The sequence below is a fragment of the Sander lucioperca genome, chromosome 18 (genome assembly GCF_008315115.2).
Source record: "Sander lucioperca isolate FBNREF2018 chromosome 18, SLUC_FBN_1.2, whole genome shotgun sequence".
NCBI classification, from domain to species: domain Eukaryota; kingdom Metazoa; phylum Chordata; class Actinopteri; order Perciformes; family Percidae; genus Sander; species Sander lucioperca.
The window spans coordinates 21,138,538-21,160,724 of NC_050190.1; the positions used below are offsets into that span (position 1 = coordinate 21,138,538).

Below are 22,187 nucleotides of genomic sequence, written 5' to 3' on the forward strand. Positions count from 1 at the left end.
GGCTACAACATTAAAAAGCTTCTTTACACGTTTAAATGCATCATTAACTAAGCTGCTTTAGGTTGTTTTTCATACTTAACCTAAGTGAGTTTTTTAATTTTTAAAAGTTACTTTTTTTACGTTTTACATTGTGTCTACTAGTTACTGCTTAAGTACAGGCTCTGGGGGCGCCTGGATAGCTCACCTGGTAGAGCGTGCGTTCCATGTAGCTACAAAGGCTCAGTCCTTGTCGCAGCGGCCGCAGGTTCAACTCCGACCTGCGGCCCTTTGCTGCATGTCATTCCCCCTCTCTCTACCCTTTCACATCTTCCGCTGTTCTATATAATAAAGGCCTAAAATGCCCAAAAAATAATCTTAAAAAAAATAATAATAATTCTCCCACTACTGCTTATTTTTCAGATCAGTTTAAACTAATAACGTGTATGTTGGATGGTGAGACTAGTTGGATGTTATTAAGCATAGGATATACAGTATGTTTGTCAGCCTAAAGTCACGAATAAACTCATTTTAAGTCAAATAAAGGTGGTTAAGTGATTTACTCACGGTTCACTACTACTCTGATTATCATCGACAGTTAACTGTTTTCTTGACAACAGCGCCTCCTGGTGTCTTTAGGGGGAATCAAACCGGCCAACACTACCACATCAGTTTGAAGATGGCGGAGGGTGAATTGAACGTGGACAGCCTCATCTCTCGGCTCCTGGAAGGTGAACAATTTCAATACAGTCTCTAATGTTATACGAGGTTATCTGTTTATGTCCATTAAGCCTAGTCTGATTTGTATTCTGGAACTACCACAAAACGCAGGAAACTGAAACGATGTTACCCCCGGCTAGCTCTGGCTAACGGTTAGCTGGCCGTGTTTATAAACACTGTCAGCGGTGAACGCCTACATTTCTCAATTTCCGCAGTATTTGTTACGTTACTTTTGCCAAATAACTTTATTGTGTCGTGGTCTTTACTTTAGTATGTAATTAGACTTTGTGCCTGATGGGTTTTTTTTTGCTGTGTTCTGGCTCATTTATTGTCCAATTGATGTACGTTACGGCTGGTATGTATCTAGAAGGAAGGGCTGGGACGTTCGTCCTGTGCGTTACAACAATAAAATACATCCCAGAATAATTTATCATGGCTCTGAAGGTTAAGTGTCATGTGTTATGTGTCAAGCAAAGGCATGACCACCGATTTTCACCAGCGCCCCTGCCCTTGAAACGGTTACGTTTTGCCCCGTATCCACGGTGCTCTTAAGTTGTCGTTATGATATAGCTACTGTTCATTATCTATTTATGTCACATTATTGAAAATGGGGAATATGTTGACGGATTGGTTAAATCTATAGAAATAGGCCCACATAAATAAAAATAAAAACAATAATATATGGACCACCCTTTCATCTGATATTGAATGTCCTTATCACTACACCATAGACTGACTAATTTGAGTCGTGAGGTAGTTTGCTTTTTGTGAAGTCATTTTAACTTTTGTGTCTCACTCCTCTCTGGGTTTGTAGGTGTGTTTTCAGTAGGCAGGTTGCTGTGATTCAGTACACTCATGCACATCAGGCCCATGAGCACACATTCCCTTCAAATGCCTATCTGTGTTAGTATTGGTAGAGGTGGAAAAACACAAATTGCCATTGCAACGTGCCTGCTTTCGTACTTGGTAAATAAAGGGAATTTTGTATTGTGTTTTAAGACCACGTTTTGGCAGAGAGAGTGATGTACAAAAATCCCTTTGTGTTGGCCACCTGCTCAAGAGAAGGCAGGGAGTTTTCTGTTCCCCTGTGATATATCCTTTTAGTCAGACCAGACCACTAAGGCAAATTCAGCTGTCCTTGGCATACTTTCCACCAGTATCTGTGACTCTGTTGGAGGGATGAGACACCAGCATGCCAGCATTGAAATGCTAAGATTTGTTATTTATAGTAACTGTTGGAACATGCCATTACACTGCAGCTGCCTTGTGTTTCTTGTAATTTCATTTTTATGTTGGCATTCCTACTAAATGGTGAAATTAATTAAAAATAAATAATATCACTGCTTCACAACCTGTTATCAACTTCTCCGTTTTCTACTCGTGAAACTCTTTTTTTTTTTTTTCTCAGCTGGAAGGCTTGTTGATCCTTCACACACTGTGTTTCCTTGTTTCTCAGCTTGGACTGCAGTGACTTGTTGATTGTGTTGCTCATATTTCGAATATAAGTTGGACTTGGCGTTGGTCGTAAGTGGTCAGTTTTCCCGTGATCTTGTTGGCGCAAGATGGCGATTGTTTTTTACTTTCATGCTCTTAAAACAAGTCACTACACATGACTAATTGATTGGATGTTATTGTTTCATGGGCTTCTTACATAATAGTTCAGCTTTGTCATTAATAGTGTGAACTCGCTCAAGAGTTAGAATCACACACATATTTAATGATTATGATAAATGCCCATTATGAATTGCATCCTTTTTGATTGTCTGTACTGTAGATAAGAAATGTCTACTTAGTAAAATGCCACTGCCAATGTGGAACTCAGCTTCTTGGTGACTATGACAGGGGTTGGGGATTTTGTTTTCTAAATTACTCTGGATCAGGTCTTTAGACTGAAAACAAAAAAAACTTATGCTCAATGTTTACTGGTACTAGCCAAGAAAATGCACCCTTTAACCAAAGCCAGGCTTTCACATGGGCTTGTACCTTTCATTAATCCAGGTTCCTATTTTCCCAGTATCCAGCTATAGGTTTGTGTGCCTGTTTTGATAAAGCAAGTATTCTATTCTTTTAATGAACACATTATAATTTGAAGCTGTAACAAAACCAGTTTTGGTCTTAAATACATACACATATATTTTTGTTGATATTTCTGATGTTCAGCACAGATTTACCATAACAAGAGACTAATCATTTGAAAGCTCTTGAGCCCTTATTTTGCATCTCAACATCACATAATAGCTTCTTGTATGTTTTGCTGTCTGAGAAAATTCGGTCTTGAGGAACAGCCAAGTGGCAGTGAGAGTGCTTATTCATTGGAATTAAAACTTATGAAACACTGGGCCGCTTTCTCCAGACTCTCGTACAAACACACAGACACAAACGGTGATTTTGGTTTATAATGGTTGCAAATCCTTGTCATTGCTTTATTTTAGCCTTTGCCCCTCAATGTTCTTAAGAACGTAATCTTTTTTTTTAAAGTACCAGGCTGCAGAAGTGCGAACAGTAAAAGGTTCAGTGTTAAAGCCGGGCAGGCTAAACATCCAAGCTTAATTCGCTGAGCTTTAATGAGGCCTGGCCGTTGAGTGAAGAGCCCTAATTCTGTAATGTTATGCTTCACACCATGCGTGGCACATGGGTATGAAGCACTGCAGATACAGTAGATGGATGATAAAGATGATGTAAAGCAACACTTTATTAAGGTTGATGGAGCCCTAGAATAGTTTTTGCCACTCAGATTCACCATCTGTGAGAATCTATATTCCTCTGGTTCTCTCCCTTATCTCAGATTTGTTTGGATTACATTACCAATGAGACGTTGACAGTGAGGGAGTATGAGTAATGTGTGTAAGTAGCATGTGTAGACATATGTGTTATGTATGCACAAAAATGCATGCTCTAAGCTTAGGGAATTGCTCACCAATACATCAGTTACTCCATTTTGAAGTGCTCCTTGTTTGGTCAGTCTATAATTTGTCATCCAAACAAAAATGCAAATAGAAAAAAGTGTTCCTCTCAAACTTCCTCTCTAACTAACGCACATTTGTTTCACTATGCTCAGCTATACTTTATTGGCATATTTAGTGGGCGTCTAGCTTGAAGGCAGCAGTTAGTTATTACATTATTCTTCAGTCATGGATTTTCTTCATCACTTTTGTTTCCATCGTCAATGGTTCATCTTTACGCAGTGCTTTGATTTGCTTTGTGTGATGCCAAACTGAGACTTAAGAAGATGGCTATTTAAGTGCCGTCCAGTAACTATTTACTATGTTAATATAGTGACAGAGCACAGGTAGTTACTGTTGTCATCACTATAATAATAACAATAATAACTGTATGTAGCACCTTTTAAAACAAAGTGCTTTACAGTAAAAACAAATAATAAAAGTAAAGAAAATCCCCCCCAAAAAAAGAATTTAAATAATTACAAAAAATACTATCAGTTAAGAAAAAAGGAGTGAAATAAAATTGAGTTCCAAAAAGAGGATACTGAGTTTGCCTGCCTGACATCCTCCTGACAGCCAGAGGATCTCAAGCAGCAATCAGGCTTAAGTTAGCACATCACAGATATAGACAAGAGCCTGACCATTCAAGGCTTCAAAAACAAGCAGTACAGTCTTAATCAAGCAATCACATCTTAAACCAAACAACACAAATATATAAAATGCTGACTTTTGAAACTAGATGGAACTTAGAATAACTTGAGTCTTACACAAGCCACAAGGTACCGTCCAATTACTACTTCCTATAGTAATATAGTGACACAGCACAATTATCAAACACATCAAACACTGCACTAACCAGGCTGTCCAGATATTAAATGAAACGCAAATATATAAAATGCAGGCTTTTAAAACTAAATGGAACTTAACTTGAGTCTTATGCAAGCCACAAGATACCATAGCAAGGAAGCTGTTTTCATGTATAATCTCACTTTTCATACCTCTGATTATTTCAATCACTGACTGTAGCTAACGTTTGCAATTCTCACTCCTCTTTTCATCGTTGTAATATAAATCTGCTCCCAAAGCTGTGGCCAAACGGCAGAAAGTAGGCTTAAGCTAACAGTGCAACTACACAGCCAAGAAGCCCACACCAGTGCTGAAGATGCAGGCTGCTCTCATAGTCTAAGCACTGGGTTTCTTAAGTGTGGCTGAGACTAAGCAACTATAAGTTACAGAACCATTAGCTCACAGCTCATCAGATTGTAAGATTGCTTTGTGATTCTCCTGTAAGTGTTTTTTTTTTTCTCCTTAGGTGAAACATTACTGTAGTGTACTGACGAAGTTTGTGGTGCTGGGGGTTGTGGCTGCTGTTGCGTTAACACTGACAATGATGCTAACAGATGTTGATAGCACTGACGGTGTCTTTTCTCTCCTCTACAGTACGGGGATGTCGCCCGGGGAAGATAGTCCAGATGACAGAGGCAGAGGTGCGGGGCCTCTGCATCAAATCCAGGGAGATCTTCCTCAGCCAGCCCATCCTTCTGGAGCTTGAGGCACCCCTGAAGATCTGTGGTCAGTGTTGTACATTTATGGACTTGTTTTAGGCCATTTTCGCACAACCTCATGTTTTTCACTCTCTCATAACCTTCTGTACTGTATAACATACTCTAAAGGCTCTGACACACCAACCCGATTATCGGCCGTTGGACAGTCTGGCAAGGTCGGTGACTCGAGTCTGTTCGGTGTGTTCCGTGCCGTCGTCAGTCGGAGGAGCCGTCAGCGTTCATTTTGGCCGATTTGACTTGTTGAATCGGCCAGTGGGCAGGCGGACTCAATGACCAATCTGATTGGTGGAGTGCTAGCCCTTGACTAGCGAATCAGTGCTTCTTCCACAAGAAGAAGCCCGAGAGCTGACAACGCCAGTATCTTCTTATTACTAGCCATCGTATTTTCTTCTGTTCAGCGAGTAATGACAACAGCGATCCTTCTTGACTGCTATCAACACTCTCTGATGAAAACAATAACTGAAGACAGCGTGCTCTGTGTTTACTAGGTCTAGAGAGATGTTCGTCATTTGCGGTTTTCATTTTTTGGGCGACAATACAGATTAGCGTCACCTGCTGTTATGGAGACGTAGTATGTCTCGCGCACGCGCAGAATGTACACTCAAGTCGGCGTTGCTTCGGTGTGTTCCGAGGCTCTTTTTTGAGAGACGAGAGCCGACTGATCAGTCCGACTGCCATTTCTGCCGACGGTTGGCCGTCGGGTTGGTGTGTCAGAGCCTTAACACTACTGTGACATTTCCTCTAAAGCACGTCTGAACTGAAAGGTTTACTTATGTAACCAGGCCGAAAAACACTGCCTCAGCTCAGCCTGGGTCATTTATTAAGTCACTGTTACCCTCTCGACTTGACTCCCATGTGTATGTTATTGAAGGATACATATATGGGAATTGCAAATGTATAGTTTGTGTATCGCTGTCTTACACACTTAACATGGACAGACCGAAGGGGAGCAAAGCAGTGCAATGCTACCACTATCACTATCTCTAGCTGGCTCCTGCACATCTCTGTCGGCACACTCCCACATGCTTTATCTCTTCCCTCCAGTGTAGCGTGGCAACTGCAAACAACTCAGAACTGTCTAATATATATGTGCCATTCCTTAATACAGTTCACAAGCTCACATATAGGCTCAGGCCTACACACAGTTCACTTGTGGCTGTCCTCATAGCAGTTTCCTCCCACACACATTGACTTTGAGTGTTGTTGTGTAGGCCTAATACTGTGTCAACCTCAGATGGCAGCATTTGTATTTCAAGCTAATTTGATGAAGTCCAATTTATATTGTTCCTCGTCAAATTGAGTGTTGAGAGAATGATGTTATCCATATGTCTGCCTTTTATCCATATAGACCTAACCCTGACACATTACTCTAAAATATGCATGAGTTTAAGGTGGTGTTATTAGTCACTGTGTGGGATTTCTTTGTTGCTCCTTTACTTTCTTTGTTTTGTTTTTAAACCCCTATCGCCAGACTCATTACTTGCCTTTAACCCATGGCTGTGACGACAGCCTTTCAGAGCACCAGCACTGAATATAAAAACCAAACAGTGAATGCCTTTAATTATTTACTAGGGCCACATGGATCAGGTTCTGCACTTACTCTCTCCCTCACATGGTAACTGTAATGCCAATGGCATATTTTTGCCCAAACCGGCAGCTTTGACACTGTTTGGCATTTATTTAAACAGAATAATATAAAATTGGATTTCTTTACTACAATGTTGTTGACAGTGTTGTTTCTTGTGCAGTGACACGGGCGATAATAATCACATCCTATGTGTGAGATTGTGTTAAATTGGCTATAGAAAGACCACAAGCATGCATGCTATGTGTATAGTGTTTATGTGTAGGTTTGCATTTATATGTGTAAAACCTATTGTTTTGATATTCTATTAATCTATTTTGATGCGTTTTCCCATAACTTTTGTGTTTTTATATATGTTTAGGAATATTGAAATGAATATCGATATCGCAATATTCATGCTCATTATCGCAGTATCACTTTTGGTCAATATCGTGCAGCCCTATCAAGAAGACTCTCATTTTAAAGTTAATGATATATTAGATGAATAAATGGAACTCCTTTAGCTACATTTTAGCAGAATATCCAAGGCAGCCTGTGTTCATTTCTCACACTGAAGTAATTTGTGTACATTTTTTACGTTCCACATTGTTATATCAGGACTCTGAGTAAGTGTTGTTATTGTCTATTTTTAAGTAAGTATTCATGAGGAGATTGGTTTTTAAATTTCAAATAACGCTTGAAATAATACTGGATATATTCTTTTTTTAATGTAGTATTTCTTTTTTATTTTTTTGTTTCTTGCCATTTTTCTTTATGTGTAAAGTGGATCTTTTGTTATTTGAATATGATTTTAATGCAAGTGTCACGCCATCTAGAACAGCAAAGACAAACTATATTACAGTTATGGGCTGTGGCCTGTCTGCTGAGTGTTTCTGTGTTTCTGTTGTTTTCATCTTATAATGTGCTCTGAAGTGTGTAAGTGCAGTAATATGCAGTGTTCATCACATCGGCGATGTGTTTTTATGTGGGTGCTTTTGTTTATCTGGCTACACAAGGTCATGCAACAGTGCACTTGATTACAGCTTTGCTACTTAAGTAGCAGTGCCCTGATGCTAGGCTAATGATGGCCATTACATTGTGCATGCATCGACATTGTTGTTGTTTGTTTAATTATTACTGATCTGATTTCTCTATTGGTCTGACCTTTCAGTTCATAGGTGCATGTCAGAATGACATATTACATTGCTATACCACACATGGGCTGCATACTTGGGAGTCATAAGATGCACTGCTGCGTCCTTTTATTGTTGTAGGGTTCTATTATTACCATTGTTTTTATATTGTGTTGTTTTCTGAGCATAGACTGTTAATATTAATGGACAACGCATCTGGTTCGGCGAAGTGCTGCAAATGCGGAAGTGCCATAAACCTGCATTCTATCTGAATTCCAGCAGGGGGCGACACGTGCGGTTGCAAAAGGAGTTAGGTTTCTGTAGAAGTCTATGAGAAAGTGACCCACTTCTCACTTGATTTATTACCTCAGTAAACATTTTCATAATGAGTTTATGGTCTCAATCGCTAGTTTTAAGTCTTCTGCAACACAGAATGATGTTCATTTTTTTAATTATGGTCTCGTTGATTTTAAAATCGGCGATAAAGTGGGGGTGTTTTAGGGCGTGACTATGATGTGATTGCCAGTGAAAGTGTGTAACGTAACGTAGAGTCTAAGGGCTCCTCCCTCACTCCTCCCTCTCGTCTAAAATCGTCACATCCGCAACCAGGATGGCTGCGCCCGTAACGGCAAACTCGACGACGGATAGCAGATCTCCACAAACCAATGGGTGACGTCACACATGCGCTGTCCATTAATATACAGTCTATGTTTCTGAGACAAATTATGCTCATTTGTAACACTGACCTCAGGTCTAGCTCTCCTTTTTCCCCAACTCTCAGCCTTTTGCTCTGCTTTTTAAACCGTAAATCTCTGTGCTGCTATTCTCGGACTGTTTTGATACTGCAGAGGCAGTGCTGAGTAAATAATTCACTGTCCTCCTACAATTCCTTGTGAGAGGGCAGGGGGGGGGGGGTTGCCGCCGTCCCATAGAAAGCCAGTCTTGGTGAACAAAATTCCCATTCAGTCATGCAGCAACTCTTAGTGTGTGGAGTTGAGGATAGTTAGGATAGTAGAGCTAACCTGAGGGGCCTTTCTGGAGGCATACATTTTCAAACAGACAGCGAATCAAATGGTGGTAGTTTATCCAGTTTTTACTATAGAGCTACAGCTCAGCTGAAGTTAAACCTGCTCTTACAAAGTTCACTCACATCCAACTGTCTCTGAAGAGATTACAGTCTATGTTGCCATGTCTCTGTGTTTACCATTTTATCTAAATGTGGCTTCCTTCCTGCATTTCATTTCCTTTTCTGAGTAAACTGCAACATAAATGAGCAAAGCTAATTGGTTATGCCTCATGTTCATTTCTGTTTTGGTGCAACCACAAGCAAGATTTATTGTTCTCTGCATGTTGTCCTCTGTATTTACTTTTTCCTCTGTATTTACTCTGTTTTCCAGTATGTGTTGCTTTCAGCCTGCCAAGACAAAAAAAAATCTGTTTGTCAAAATCATTATTTTCATGTTTTTATGTAGGCTTGTGTTTGTAGTTTACAGATTTTCAGTCTTCAGATCTGTTCACATCTTTACCTAGATTAGCAGATTTAGGATGCTTTCAAATCTGTAGTTCAATTAATTTGGTCTGGACTAGAGGTCGACCGATAGTGGATTTTACCGATACCGATAGCTAGGTTGGGCCGTATTTGCCGATAACCGATTAATCGACCGATAGTATTTATAACTTATACAGTTGACAAAATACATACATTGTTTCAAAAAAAGTCCAGACGCTTTTGCCAATAATCAAAATAATAATGTCATATTTATTGATATTACACCCACAGCAATGCTACACAAGCATGTGTCTTGTCTAAAACAGTTCTCCTACATATTTGGAGTCATCCAGTGCAAAAATAAACATAATGAGCATTATAATTCATATAAAGGACAAACAATCTCAAAACAGTGACGCCATTCTTCTCTGTAGAACGGTTTAGAACGGTAACAGACGATCTCTGACCTGGAGGGATCTATCTTTCCCACTTTATACTATATATATATATATATATATATATATATATATATATATATATATATATATATATATATATATATATATATATATATATATATGTTCTCGCTTGGATGCCCATATAAGGCGTAATGTGTGACGGACCTGCCTTCCCATTGGTTGAAAACATAAACAAAGGCATCATGGGAGATCCCCTTGTCGGTAGCACCTACTGTCTATGGGTAGCACGGAGTTAGCGGCAGAAATGACCGAAAACGTGATGAATTATGGACATCAAGTGGATAAATCTTGGATGTAACAGTTTGGATTTAATGCTCAACAACCCCGAAAAAAGGCACAAGTTCCAGGCTGGATAGAAAATCACCTGTAAAGGCTAGAAAGACACCCCCGTGACGGCTAACTCGTTAGCTTTTAGCTGCAGCAATCAGTAAGTCTCTACTTTTAACTGTTATTAAATGATCTAAATATGAATCAGAGGTGCCGTTTGGGATCGTGTACGAGCCTTTAGGGTTCTGATTCTGACATTTGAGTCGGACTTGCGTTTATTTTTGTCAGTGTTTTAACCGCTTGAGGTAAGTTAGCCTACTACTAATGTTTAGCGTCATCTCAGCCTCGAAAGCAAACAAATATACTGTTGTGCTGTTCTTTCTCTACTAATGCAGCATCTATTCAACAAATTAATATGTACTGTATACATACCTTTTTGCTGTCGATGCTTTAAACGCGCATCTGATGTCAGCCTTCTCCGCACAGCATGTGCTCTCCGTGCAGCGCGCAGTAACACGTGTTGAAAATAAACAACACCAGGCATCAGTGATAGTTTTTATTTCGCCTCTAGAGGCCGCTATTGTAATGCATGATGCCAGCAGACCCTTCTCAGCTCTCGTGTACTGTGTAATGAATGACAGCGCGCGCCTCTACAGCAACGGTATGGATTTTTGCCGATAACGATAGATTTTTGCCGATAACGATAGTTCCACCAATCAACTATCGGTGCCGATTAATCGGCCAAACCGATGAATCGGTCGACCTCTAGTCTGGACCAAGGGCAAAAAATTATAATTGTAGCATTTTTCAGTTCATGTTTCGGTTCCTTTTCCAAAAATGCGCAGTTCATCCAGCATTGGGTCTGTTGGAGGTCGGATCACGTTCTCACCACAAACGAAACGCTCCAGTCCAGAGTTTGTGAAAGCGTACAGAGGTGGTGGTCTCAGTACGCTTGTTTGGTCCGCTTTTGGTGCACATCCGAGTGCTATTGCTGCATTCACACCTGCCCAAACGAACCGCACCAAGGGGGAAAACGCAATTCAACCGAACTAAATGAGGCAGATGTGAAAGCCCCCTTACGCTGTTATGAATGCTCATAGACAAAAAAATAAATAAAGATATGACTAATTTTCAGCTATTGTGGCAGACTAACATTGAAACTAGAAAATGCTTTTCCTGCAGAAAATGCGTGTTAATGCTGAAAAGCTAAATTGCTAAAGCTAAACTGGATTGCTGGCTTAAATGCGTAAGACGAAGGTAAAGTAGTGAGAATAATTCATAATAATTTAGTTAATAATAAGTTAATCAAGTTTTAATTAGTATGAGTTTCATTGAAATGTTATATAATACCAATAATGTATGAAACAAAAGTGAAATATTTTAAGGTTTTCTGAAAAGCTGTCGCTACACTAAATTCCTGGCTTAAATGTGTAAGAAAAGGGTGAAGTTGTAGGAAAATGTGGAAATGGTTCTAATTAATATGAATGATTTAAAAAAAGTTAAATAATACCAGTATTGTATGAAAGTTGTGGTAATTTGTGTTTTTGTAAAAGCTGATGCGAAACTGAATTGCCGGCTTTAATTTGGATGAAGAAGTAGCTGAAAGAGTAATAAATTGGCTCACAAGGTGAAAACAATACCAGCGTCACTGTTGCAACTGGTAAAAATCCTATAATATATCATATATAAAACTGAAATCTTGTAAAATACTTGACACATGGACCCCTACTTTCCACCTACCATCACCTACTGTCCCATAAGAAGTAAAAAACTCAAAAATAGGGTTTGTAAACATCAACTAAAGTCATATTTAAGACATTTAAAAAGCTTTCTTGATATCATACTGATTGCTTGTAACCTGGACTATGTTGCTGGAGCACTGCATTAATACTTTGACTTGTTTCATCAAAGTTTTTATATTGTATTATTAAAGGGATATTTCGCTCAAAAGATGAATATGTATTAAATTGGGTCATGTATGTAGTAGAAATGTGAAAAATGTTTAGAAGTTGGTGCCTTCTAGACCGAGAAAAGCCAGAAAATGTATTTTTGGCTCATGTGGATGAAAGACAACAACTCCCAGAATGCACTTGCTTCGCATCCCTACGAGGCCACCACCAAGCCACGCCTACCGCTTACAGAGAGGCAGTCAACCGAGTCAAGTCAAAAGTGTGTTTTATTGTCATTTCAACCATATACACGAAACAACGTTTCACCGTGGCTCAAGTGGTGTTACACATTTAAAATATAAAAAAACGACATACGAAACATTACACATTATTTAGTGCACGCACATTATAGGCTCCATAAAGTTCAGCTAACGCATTGGTAGCATTAGTGCTTGGTGTAAACACCGAGTATAAACACAGTCGTGAATTTGCGTGGAATGTAGAATGGTCGGCATTTAACAGTCACAAACTCCACCAGCAGTTAGCAGTTAGTTGAATACAAGCACCCCATTTTTTGCACCAGTCCGTGTTAACGCAGCCCACCTCCACGAGTCTTACCCTGCGACAGAGCAGCATCTCTATCTGCTCGGAGGGCTAGCAGGCCTGGTAGCTGGATAGTCCGGTACACTGTTGTTCAGCCATGTTTCCACAAAAACAAAAACACAGCAGTCTCTGAACTCGCGTTGGGAGTTTCGTTGAAGTTGGATGTAGTCCAGTTTGTTGTCTAATGAGCGGACACTTGCAAGCAGGATTGATGAGACAAGTGGCCGGCTAGCGTTAGCTTTCCACCTAGCTCATATTCCTGCCCTCGTTCCGCGTTTCACCGCTTTGGATGTCCCCTTACCCGGCTAGTGGCATCGAGCGACACCGCAGGCTATACCAATGTATCCCGGTGGTACACACGTGCGGTTGTTTGAATGCACATAATTGTTGTAAAAGTTTGCTGCTGAAAAGACGAGAGCCTGTTTAGCGAAGCTTCAAGATGGCTGACACTCGGCTCACATCGGCTCGGTCATTCGAAAATACTACTGTGTTTCTACTGATACAAAGCTTAATGCTAATTGGTGAAGTATCCCTTTAATGTAAAGGATTGTGAAGTTGTTAACATTACCAGTACTTGCATCAGAACTCTAGATGGCAAGCTGGGGCTGCGTGTCAAGGGGAAAAAAAATGATTGATGGTGAAACACAAACCAACCGGCTAAGCACAACATGAACACTGAGTTTAAGACAAAGCTAGACTTCAAACATCAGAACTCTTCCTTTAATCATTCATATGCACGGAAAAAAGTGTGTTTATGCATGCCATCCTAAAACACAGGCAAAAATAAGTCTGGGCCTGCTGCCATATAGGTTAGATGCCAGGCATGGTTTGGGTTTTGGTGCCTAGATCCCTGACGAGCACCATGAAATAGAAACAAATCATGCCAGCCATTCTCATGATATGAAGTTGTAAATTGTGGTGGTCATTTTAATCTCAAGGCCAAACATCTGCACAGCTTAACAAGGCCTCTTATTTCATTTTAATTTGTATTTGGTGCCATCTTGTAATGAAACATTGCCATAAAAAGAGTTAGGCACATGAATGATTTACTTTCCGTTTTGGTCACAATAAAGCCTGTTATTATTGTCCTAGTCTTTCTGTAATGCTCTCTACAGTCATCTGTGTCTGAAGAACTTAGCCTAAATTAGAGCAGCTCTTAAGTTGGTGCGAGAGGATATAAAAGGAAGCAGGTCTTGGCTAGGTGATGAAGTGGGGCTCCCCTGCAGAGATCCTGTGCTTTGGTAAGAGCTGCTCCTGCACATGACTGATATCAAAAAGAGACAAGTTTGACCCTGAATCCTTGGAGATTTGTTAAAATTAAAGTTAGTTGGTGTGGATATGTGTATGCGTGTTTTTGTGATTAACCTGGATTGTCAGCATTCTCTCCTGCTGTAGCTCATTTCCCATGGGCCATGGCCTTGATCTGGTGGAAGTTGTAATGGCTCATTTTAGGTGTGTATGCTTGCTGCTGTAGTCCCACTAAAGCATAGATAGGCCCAGTCATATATCCCCACTAACCTACATGTCTGGCTGTGTTCTGAAAATCAAAATGGATTCAGAAAAATAGGAGTTGGCATCTGCATATATGTGAATATGTGGTTTGGAGGTAGAAAAAGTTTTTGGCTTAAGTCCTGCATTTGCTTTAATGGTATTGTAGCATGTTTTCAAGATTTCTACGTCTTATCGTTTTCTCCACAAACTTCATCACCACTGTTTTTGATAATATCTTCCCTTTCACTCCACTTTCTTTATTTCTTTATTGTTTTAATGTTTTTTTTCTGTAATCAATGTATGTTAAGCACTAGGGTTGCGACAATTTTTAAAATCGAATCTTTTCCCTAGAATCAATATTTTTTCAAAGATTTGTTTTTTACCAATGATTCATTTAAATATTGTCTTTTTATACGGTACCGTCGACGGCGACTACATCATATCGGTTTCCAGCAAAACAAATGCAAAAAATAGATGTTATGTATTTCTTTACAAATGAAATACATGTTAGACTGACTGACATGTGATGTGCAGTTTTTAGAAATGGCTCATGATGTATTGTCTCTAGAAGTGTATTATTCAACTTTTGTTTTTGTTAAAGAAGGAAAAGAAAATCGCAGTACTCAATACTATCGAATCACGATACAAATCGAACTGGCACCCGTGTATAGTGAAAGAATCAAATCGGGACAAGAGCATATCGTCCCAGCACTGTTAAGCACCCTGTCCTCGTGACTGCACAGTAAATGGTCAAACTAACACCCTTGCCTCCTGCCCCCTTTTTTAGGTGATATCCATGGGCAATACACAGATCTACTGAGGCTGTTTGAGTACGGTGGTTTCCCTCCAGAGGCAAACTACCTTTTCCTGGGCGACTACGTGGACAGAGGGAAACAGTCCCTGGAAACCATCTGCCTTCTGTTGGCCTACAAGATCAAATACCCAGAGAACTTTTTCCTGCTCAGGGGCAACCATGAGTGTGCTTCCATCAACCGCATCTACGGCTTCTACGATGAGTGTGAGTTGAAGTTAACTCCCCCTGCACACACATACTCACAAACAGCCCTGAAGCACTTATATAGTTTAGCTTTATTAATGTGTGTGTGTGTGTGTGTGTGTGTGTGTGTGTGTGTGTGTGTGTGCGCTCCACCAGGCAAGCGCAGGTTCAACATTAAGTTGTGGAAGACCTTCACTGACTGCTTTAACTGCCTCCCCATTGCTGCTATCATTGATGAGAAGATATTCTGCTGCCATGGAGGTAAGAGATAAGATAAGATGAGATAAGCAGCCTTCATTGTCATTACATTACAATGAATACAACGAAATTGGAAGAGAAATGTTGACATGTATTTTCTTCCCTTGTCCTAAATGTAAACCGGAACTTTTTGATGCCCTGGTTTCGAAATATAATTGTGGTAATTTCAAAGAAAAGTAACCTCTTTATTTTCTATTTTAGGGCTATCGCCTGATTTGCAGTCAATGGAGCAGATTCGCAGGATCATGAGGCCAACAGATGTGCCTGACACAGGTACTTTATTTGTGTGTGTCTGCACGTACTTATACTTAATGGTGCAGTAGGTATAAAACTAACTTTCTGTTATATTTGCTTAAACTGACCCTATGTTTGAGTAGAACTACTTGAAGCAGGTAATTTGAAAAAAAATCTGGCTCCTCTGGCATCACCTACAGCCTGTAGTGCGATTTGCAAAAATCCACAGCTCCCTGTTCAGATGCACCAATCAGGGCCGGGGGGGGGGGTGTCTAACTGCGTGTCAATCACTGCTCATGCACACACATTAATTCTCCTTTGTGGGTGGAGGGGCTTAGGAGACCGTTTTGGGCTTTAGCAGAAAAGGGGGAGGGACTGAGAAGTTGTCGATGTTCAAATTTTTTGGCTAAGTCCTGGATCTTCGCAATCCTACCTACAGCACCTTTTAAGCGCATGCTCATACTCGTACACGTTTTCCCAAATGAATGATTATTACATCGGTAGATCTTTTGTGTTGCATCAGCAAAGTCAGCTGGATCTTTAGCACATTTGTGCCCCTGCTGCCTGTCTATGCTCTCCCTTCAACTCTTTAATCTTCTTCTCTCCATGTGTGTCTCAGGCCTGCTGTGTGACCTGTTGTGGTCAGACCCAGATAAGGATGTACAAGGTTGGGGAGAGAATGACCGCGGGGTCTCCTTCACTTTCGGAGCAGACGTGGTCAGCAAATTCTTAAACCGCCACGACCTGGACCTCATCTGCAGAGCCCACCAGGTAATTATGAAGGTATAGAGCAGGGGTGTGATTCTTCCGGATAATTCCGGAAATCCGGCTTTTCTGACCTGAAAATGAAGCTCTCGTAAATCATGCAAATCCGCTTTCTGGGGTCGCAAGGCACAGGTCGGAGGTATTGGTAAACATAATGACCGGTCACTGCTGTCAACGTTTTTTGTGCCTCTGACTCATGTCTTCATATCACTCCGCAAGTGGTCCATTAATTTGTCACGATGTAACTTCATTCAAAGCAGAGCTCCACCAAAGAGCCTGCAATCGTTGCGGAAGGTTATTTGAATAAGAATTTTGGACGTGTGGGGGCGAACTATCTTCTTAGCTGAAGCCGACAACGGGACAATATTTTTATTTTATGTTGGCAATGCAAGCTGAAGCGACGTAGCAGATGACGTTGAGAAGTTGCTGAAGCTAACAGTCGATCGATGGTGAGTAACGTACGTTACACAGGCTGGCAGCAGCACAGAGTCCAGAGTTGATAAGTGTGGGGGGGTAGAAAGGTGTTGAGAATGACCAACACCTAATCTTAAACTTAGTGTAGCTACTTAATTTGCTACGACCCGATCAGAGGTTACTTAAATTGGGACGTTCAGTCAAAATCGTATCGTATGTCACCTTCAAACGGGATCTCTGTTTGCAGGGTTCAGGCTGGACCCTCCCGGTGATCATGCTGCTCTGGGGGACCAGCTGTACAGTGAGAAGCCGCTGCTGACCGGCGCAGAGCTCTGCCGGAACTCCGACTGCTGTCTGTCCGCGCGGCCGTCTGACGGCATCAGTATTAAATTGAGACAGTTTTATTAGAGGTTAAAAACGTCTCACGTTAAATAGTAGTCTAATTCTTACAGTTGGTTTTAACGCCTGATGCGAAGTGTAGGCCTATAGGAGTACACATGAAAACCCTGAACAAGCAGCGTCGCTCTGCTCCGTCTTTCTGCTATGCCCCATTCACGTAGTAGTTTTACACTATGTAGATTAAACTCTGCAATTAATCCGCGGTTCACATGTATGTATGAACTGTGGTGGTCCGTTACACTCTAGGCTATATTCAACATCACTGATTAAGTAGCCTAAGTCAATCCTACAAACAACTGGACTTTAGGGTCAAGTGTTGTTGTATCCGGCCCATGTCCCGGATGTGAAAGCCTCCTTACTGGACTACTGAATATAATAATATTCCATTATATTTTGTATTTTGAATTGTTACCTGCCACCAGAATTTTGTGATTTCCTTGCAATAAATATTGACATTTTTACCATAAATTGGTGCCTAAGTCTTTTACCCTCAGAATTTCCTGGGGGAGGACCCCCAGACCCCCTCCCCCCCCTGCTTTGTGTGTTCCGCAAAGACAAATTCTGAGCAAGGAAAAACCCTGACGTATAATCACAGACAGCCATAAAAAACATTTAAATTGCAGAGTTAGAGTTATAACTTAATATGTACAGTGTCAACAGAGAGAAACACGGACAATTGAACAGACAGTGACAACATACATACTACATACCTACATACTGTAGAGAATGACAGTAACAGCATACAAACGGCATAAATAAAAATTTGTTATAAACGTGTGCTCTTTAAAAAGTAGAAAGCATTGTTTGCCAGTTACATTAAATGTTTAAAAATCCGTAAATGTCCATGGGTGGGGCTGCATGGGCGTGGTAATGTGGGCTGGTGTGGGTGTGGGTGTGTGTTGGTGTGGGTGTGGGTGTGGGTGTGGTAGTAAGGAGAGAGAATAGGAGAAGGAAGTTTGTGTGAGGTGGACCTGGTCACCACAGACCCAAATCTTCTCAGCTGTTGCTACTGTCATATGCTGCACTGTCTCTTCATGTGGCACTATTATTATTTATATTATAACAAGGTAATGCAATGTGTGATCAAGTGATGACTGATTAACAGTAATGTAAATGCTAAATGCCCTAATACCTACATATCATGTAAGACTCAATTTCTCCATTTCTTTGCACAAAACTCTCCAGAAAGTGCCATTTAATGGTTTATTTTTTTTTTTAAATGAGGGGGGGAGGGGGCTGCCGCAGCGTCATGGGTGCGCCGTATATTTTCCTGCTTTTTTGTCCTTTGCCAATCACACCTATGATAGAGCCAGGATGTGGAGGGGGATTGCAGGAAGTGCATGGCAAGTAAATTGATCTTCTTTTTTTTAGGAGACTTAAGATTGGTTGGCCCCTCAATTAGTTGGTGTGTCTTCGGCACAAGTAATTACTGTGGCTGATTCAAAGACACAGACACAAGAGCTAAACCACATTAATAGACGTTGTGCAGCAGTGTAGCCTAGTGTATGTCTTTTTATCCCCCATTAATTATAACTTCATTTAGCTCTCAGTTATTATCTATACATGTTACCAAGGTCCTGGCATCAGGTATATTTAATTGATAGATGACTAAAATCAATTGATTATCAACATTGGAATGTAAAACCTTTCTGTTATATATTAGCTGTTTTGGCTCTGCATTTAGCGTTTCATATTGATTCAGATGTAGGTGGTTGAAGATCTGTTTCTTGGTATTGATCGTTGTAGGCGGTGGGATAATGTCATGTGTCTTCTAACAGGTTGTGGAGGATGGATACGAGTTTTTTGCCAAACGCCAACTGGTCACACTTTTCTCTGCTCCAAACTACTGCGGGGAGTTTGACAATGCAGGCGGCATGATGAGTGTTGATGAATCCCTCATGTGCTCCTTCCAGGTAGTCTAAAATTATAGGGACACATGTACATTTATGCTTTTGATAATGTTATCTCAAAAACGCTCACATATGCATCTTCTCTCTGTGTTTGTGTTTCGTTATTCAAAGATCCTAAAGCCCTCAGAGAAGAAGGCCAAGTATCAGTATGGTGGTGTAAATTCTGGTCGGCCTGTCACCCCACCCCGCACCACCCAAGCCCCCAAGAAGAGGTGAACGTGAAGCCGTGGCTCTCTTCCCCCCCCCCCCCCTTCTCACTCTGTCCGTCCTTGGTCTGCCATTACGGCAACCCCTGTAACTCCCCTGTATAGTGAAGATACAGGGCTTATCTAATTGCCCAAATCTTTCCCCTCTTTCTCCCCCACTCACCCCCTCCCCAACTCCACTGATAGCTCTTTTCTTAATGTGTATGTGTACATAAATTTGCTGTGACCAATCTGTTTTATTTTTTTTGTTGCCTGTTTGTTGGTATTTTTGATATTATTAACAGATAATCTTTTTTTGTGGTTTTACTTCCAATGCCATTTAAGGTTGTCTGAGGTTCTGTGTCGTCTCTGTGTAGAGGGGCAAAGGGACTGAGTTAGAGGAATTCTTTTTTTTTTAGTTTAACAAGTACACATTAGAGATTGAACATTGTTTTTGCCTCGATCTCTCTTAAAGTAGAGGGACTTCTTCCAATGTGTTTCAATGAGACTAAGGTCTAAATCTGTAGACAAATAACATTTCTAAGGGTTCTGTTTAACAGTTTAAACACATCACAGCATATGCAGTGCACTTGTGGTTGTTGTGCAGGCGCACATTTTATATATTTAACCATTGAAAAAGTGCACCTCCCAGTGAGTAGCAAAGAATGTGAAGAGACCGGCTTGATCGGATGCTGCTGGCAGTGGACACGCTCTCCCCGAACACAACGCCCTCTGGGCTTTGATTCTTCCACTCCGTTATGCCTCCCTGTGCCTCGACTCTACACCCACTCAAAAACATGCAGCTCCTCACACAGAGCTGGTATTGACATTTTTTCTGGGTCTATTTATTATTTGTTCTCATCAAGATAATTTCCCCCAATATAATCCTCTTGATTTGTAGTAAGAGATGCTGAGAGATTTGTTTAATGTCCATGCACAGAGATTTAACAAATACTATGAGTCACTTATGGTCAGTATTTTACCTGCAGACATACTGGATATATGGTGTACTAAAAGTGCTTGAAAAATTGTCCTTTCATCGTCTTTGTATGAAGAAGCACATAAGGATAGAAAATATCTTACAGCACTGGTTGGCAATTTTGCAAGTGTGTAACGTATCTAAGTAAAGCCGTACAGAGTTTAAAAAGATAAAATAAATGAAAAGCAAGCTTCACAAATTGTTCCACAGTATTTGAATTGTTTAGTGCTGTGTTTATAGAGCACACAACATTACAAAATGAAGGAAGTTTGCTCTTGGAAGCTTTTAAGTAAAATGCCAGCTATCCTCCTATCACATGGCCCAATCTGTTCTGGTACAGGGTATGAAAACTGGAGGAGTCAGGAGTGGGTGGCAGGACCCGGCCATTATGCTATGTGATAGTGATGCCACCTGGTGTATAAACTCAGTAGTACAGTATAAAGTAGTACAAATCAGATGTGTATTTTAAAAAAGACAGCTCAGGTTGGGCCTTTCATTGCATTGCCAGTACAAAATGTTGTCAGTCACCACAAGGAGGTGCTGGCAGTTAACTTCAGTCTACTGCAAATAAGATGCAGTTGCCTCTTTCTTTCTTTCTTTTTTTCTCTTTGTGGTATTGTGGGATTATTCTTTCTGTTCTGTATTATCTCCACATTGTTTACTTTCTAATCATTTAATTTATTTCCTAATACTGATACAAAAAACATTGAGGTGTTACCAAAAGCTGTTTTGCAATTTGTACAAGTTTGTTTGAAAGTCTATGAATTCAATAAAATGGATGTAAACCAAAATTGATGTTGTTTTTACTGATGTCTCTGCATGAATGAATGTCTACACTTTTTTTTTTAATCTCAACATACAACTGATATTTAATGTCTTGACTGGTAGGATTATTGAAAAGCAGAGGAACTCTTTCTCTCCTGCGCCTTATGCGTCATTCGGCCCAGTGTGACAGTTATGCATCTAGGTCCGCATACGCTTCTTAGCCCAGTTCAGAGCTCTGTGCATCGGCCCTGTATACAGCCACAAGATCAGTGGCAGGAGAAAACATGGAGCGCCCAGGTGCAGGTGGGACAAGATCCAAGCAAAGGTGATCCACAGTCCCACTTTTAGAAAGAGGAGAGCGTAGTAGATGATGCTCTGTGAGCTAAATGTGGAGTTGCCCTGAGGAAAGCATTTGAATGTATTAATTTTAACATGTACTTTTCTTCCTGCAATAAAACAAGTAATTGTGTCTGTTAAATTTAGGCATAATGTGAACCAATAGCCTGTCTTGCCGAATCTGTACATCCTGTACCTCCACTGAATCTGGCATCATCATATCATCACTGTCATCAGACTCCAGGAAGTAGGGGGTCTGATAGGAGAGAATCCTCCTTTTCTTCTTTATGTGCTCAGAAGACTTCCGTGGCTGTGGTTCTTCCATAATCAATGTGAGTCTGCCTAAGATGTTTGGTTTTGAGAATTTCAAACAACTATGGAATATTATAAACAGAAATATTAAAACAAATATGATCCATCAAATTGTTCAATCAGAAAAGCTTATTGGCATAAATGTTGATGTTTCATGATTGCCAGAGCTCAAATACATATTATTGAGCATTAATGTTAGATTTTAACAAGAAAAAAAATGATAAGACAAGAAATTCTTTAAATATACACTAACACAGAATAATAAATCAATCTAGAAGGAAGAAATCCACTTATTTTTTCTTAGTTTGTGGAAACATATAAATACTTTGTGTCCATATATCTATATATTAATTTGTATGTGCAGTCTGCTTCACATACCGTTGTGCCTGGTGGTGGAGATGAGAATGTTTTTGTCAGTTGTTGTTGTTGTTAGCAACCACTGCAAAATAAACTTGAAATGTATTTTTTTGAAACAGAAATGTTATTATAATAATAATATTAAATAAAAACATATA

The 22,187-nt window shown here is 40.2% G+C and overlaps 1 protein-coding gene across 1 annotated transcript; it reads left to right on the forward strand.

The window, feature by feature from the left end:
- Window positions 1-419: 419 nt before the first annotated feature.
- Window positions 420-20,958, forward strand: LOC116057556 (serine/threonine-protein phosphatase PP1-beta catalytic subunit). The gene is made up of 8 exons (XM_031310067.2): window positions 420-707; window positions 5,079-5,210; window positions 14,906-15,136; window positions 15,272-15,376; window positions 15,575-15,646; window positions 16,227-16,378; window positions 18,964-19,098; window positions 19,207-20,958. Exons 1-8 carry the CDS (start codon window positions 656-658, stop codon window positions 19,309-19,311), a joined length of 984 nt encoding a protein of 327 aa, XP_031165927.1. The 5' UTR covers window positions 420-655; the 3' UTR covers window positions 19,312-20,958.
- Window positions 20,959-22,187: the final 1,229 nt, after the last annotated feature.

Excerpts from the sequence above, each read along its gene's own strand:
- LOC116057556 (XM_031310067.2), top strand. The coding sequence starts at position 656 with ATGGCGGAGGGTGAATTGAACGTGGACAGCCTCATCTCTCGGCTCCTG. Across the intron at positions 15,647-16,226 it reads AACAGATGTGCCTGACACAG|GCCTGCTGTGTGACCTGTTG; the intron begins GTACTTTATTTG and ends TGTGTGTCTCAG. Across the intron at positions 16,379-18,963 it reads TCATCTGCAGAGCCCACCAG|GTTGTGGAGGATGGATACGA; the intron begins GTAATTATGAAG and ends GTCTTCTAACAG.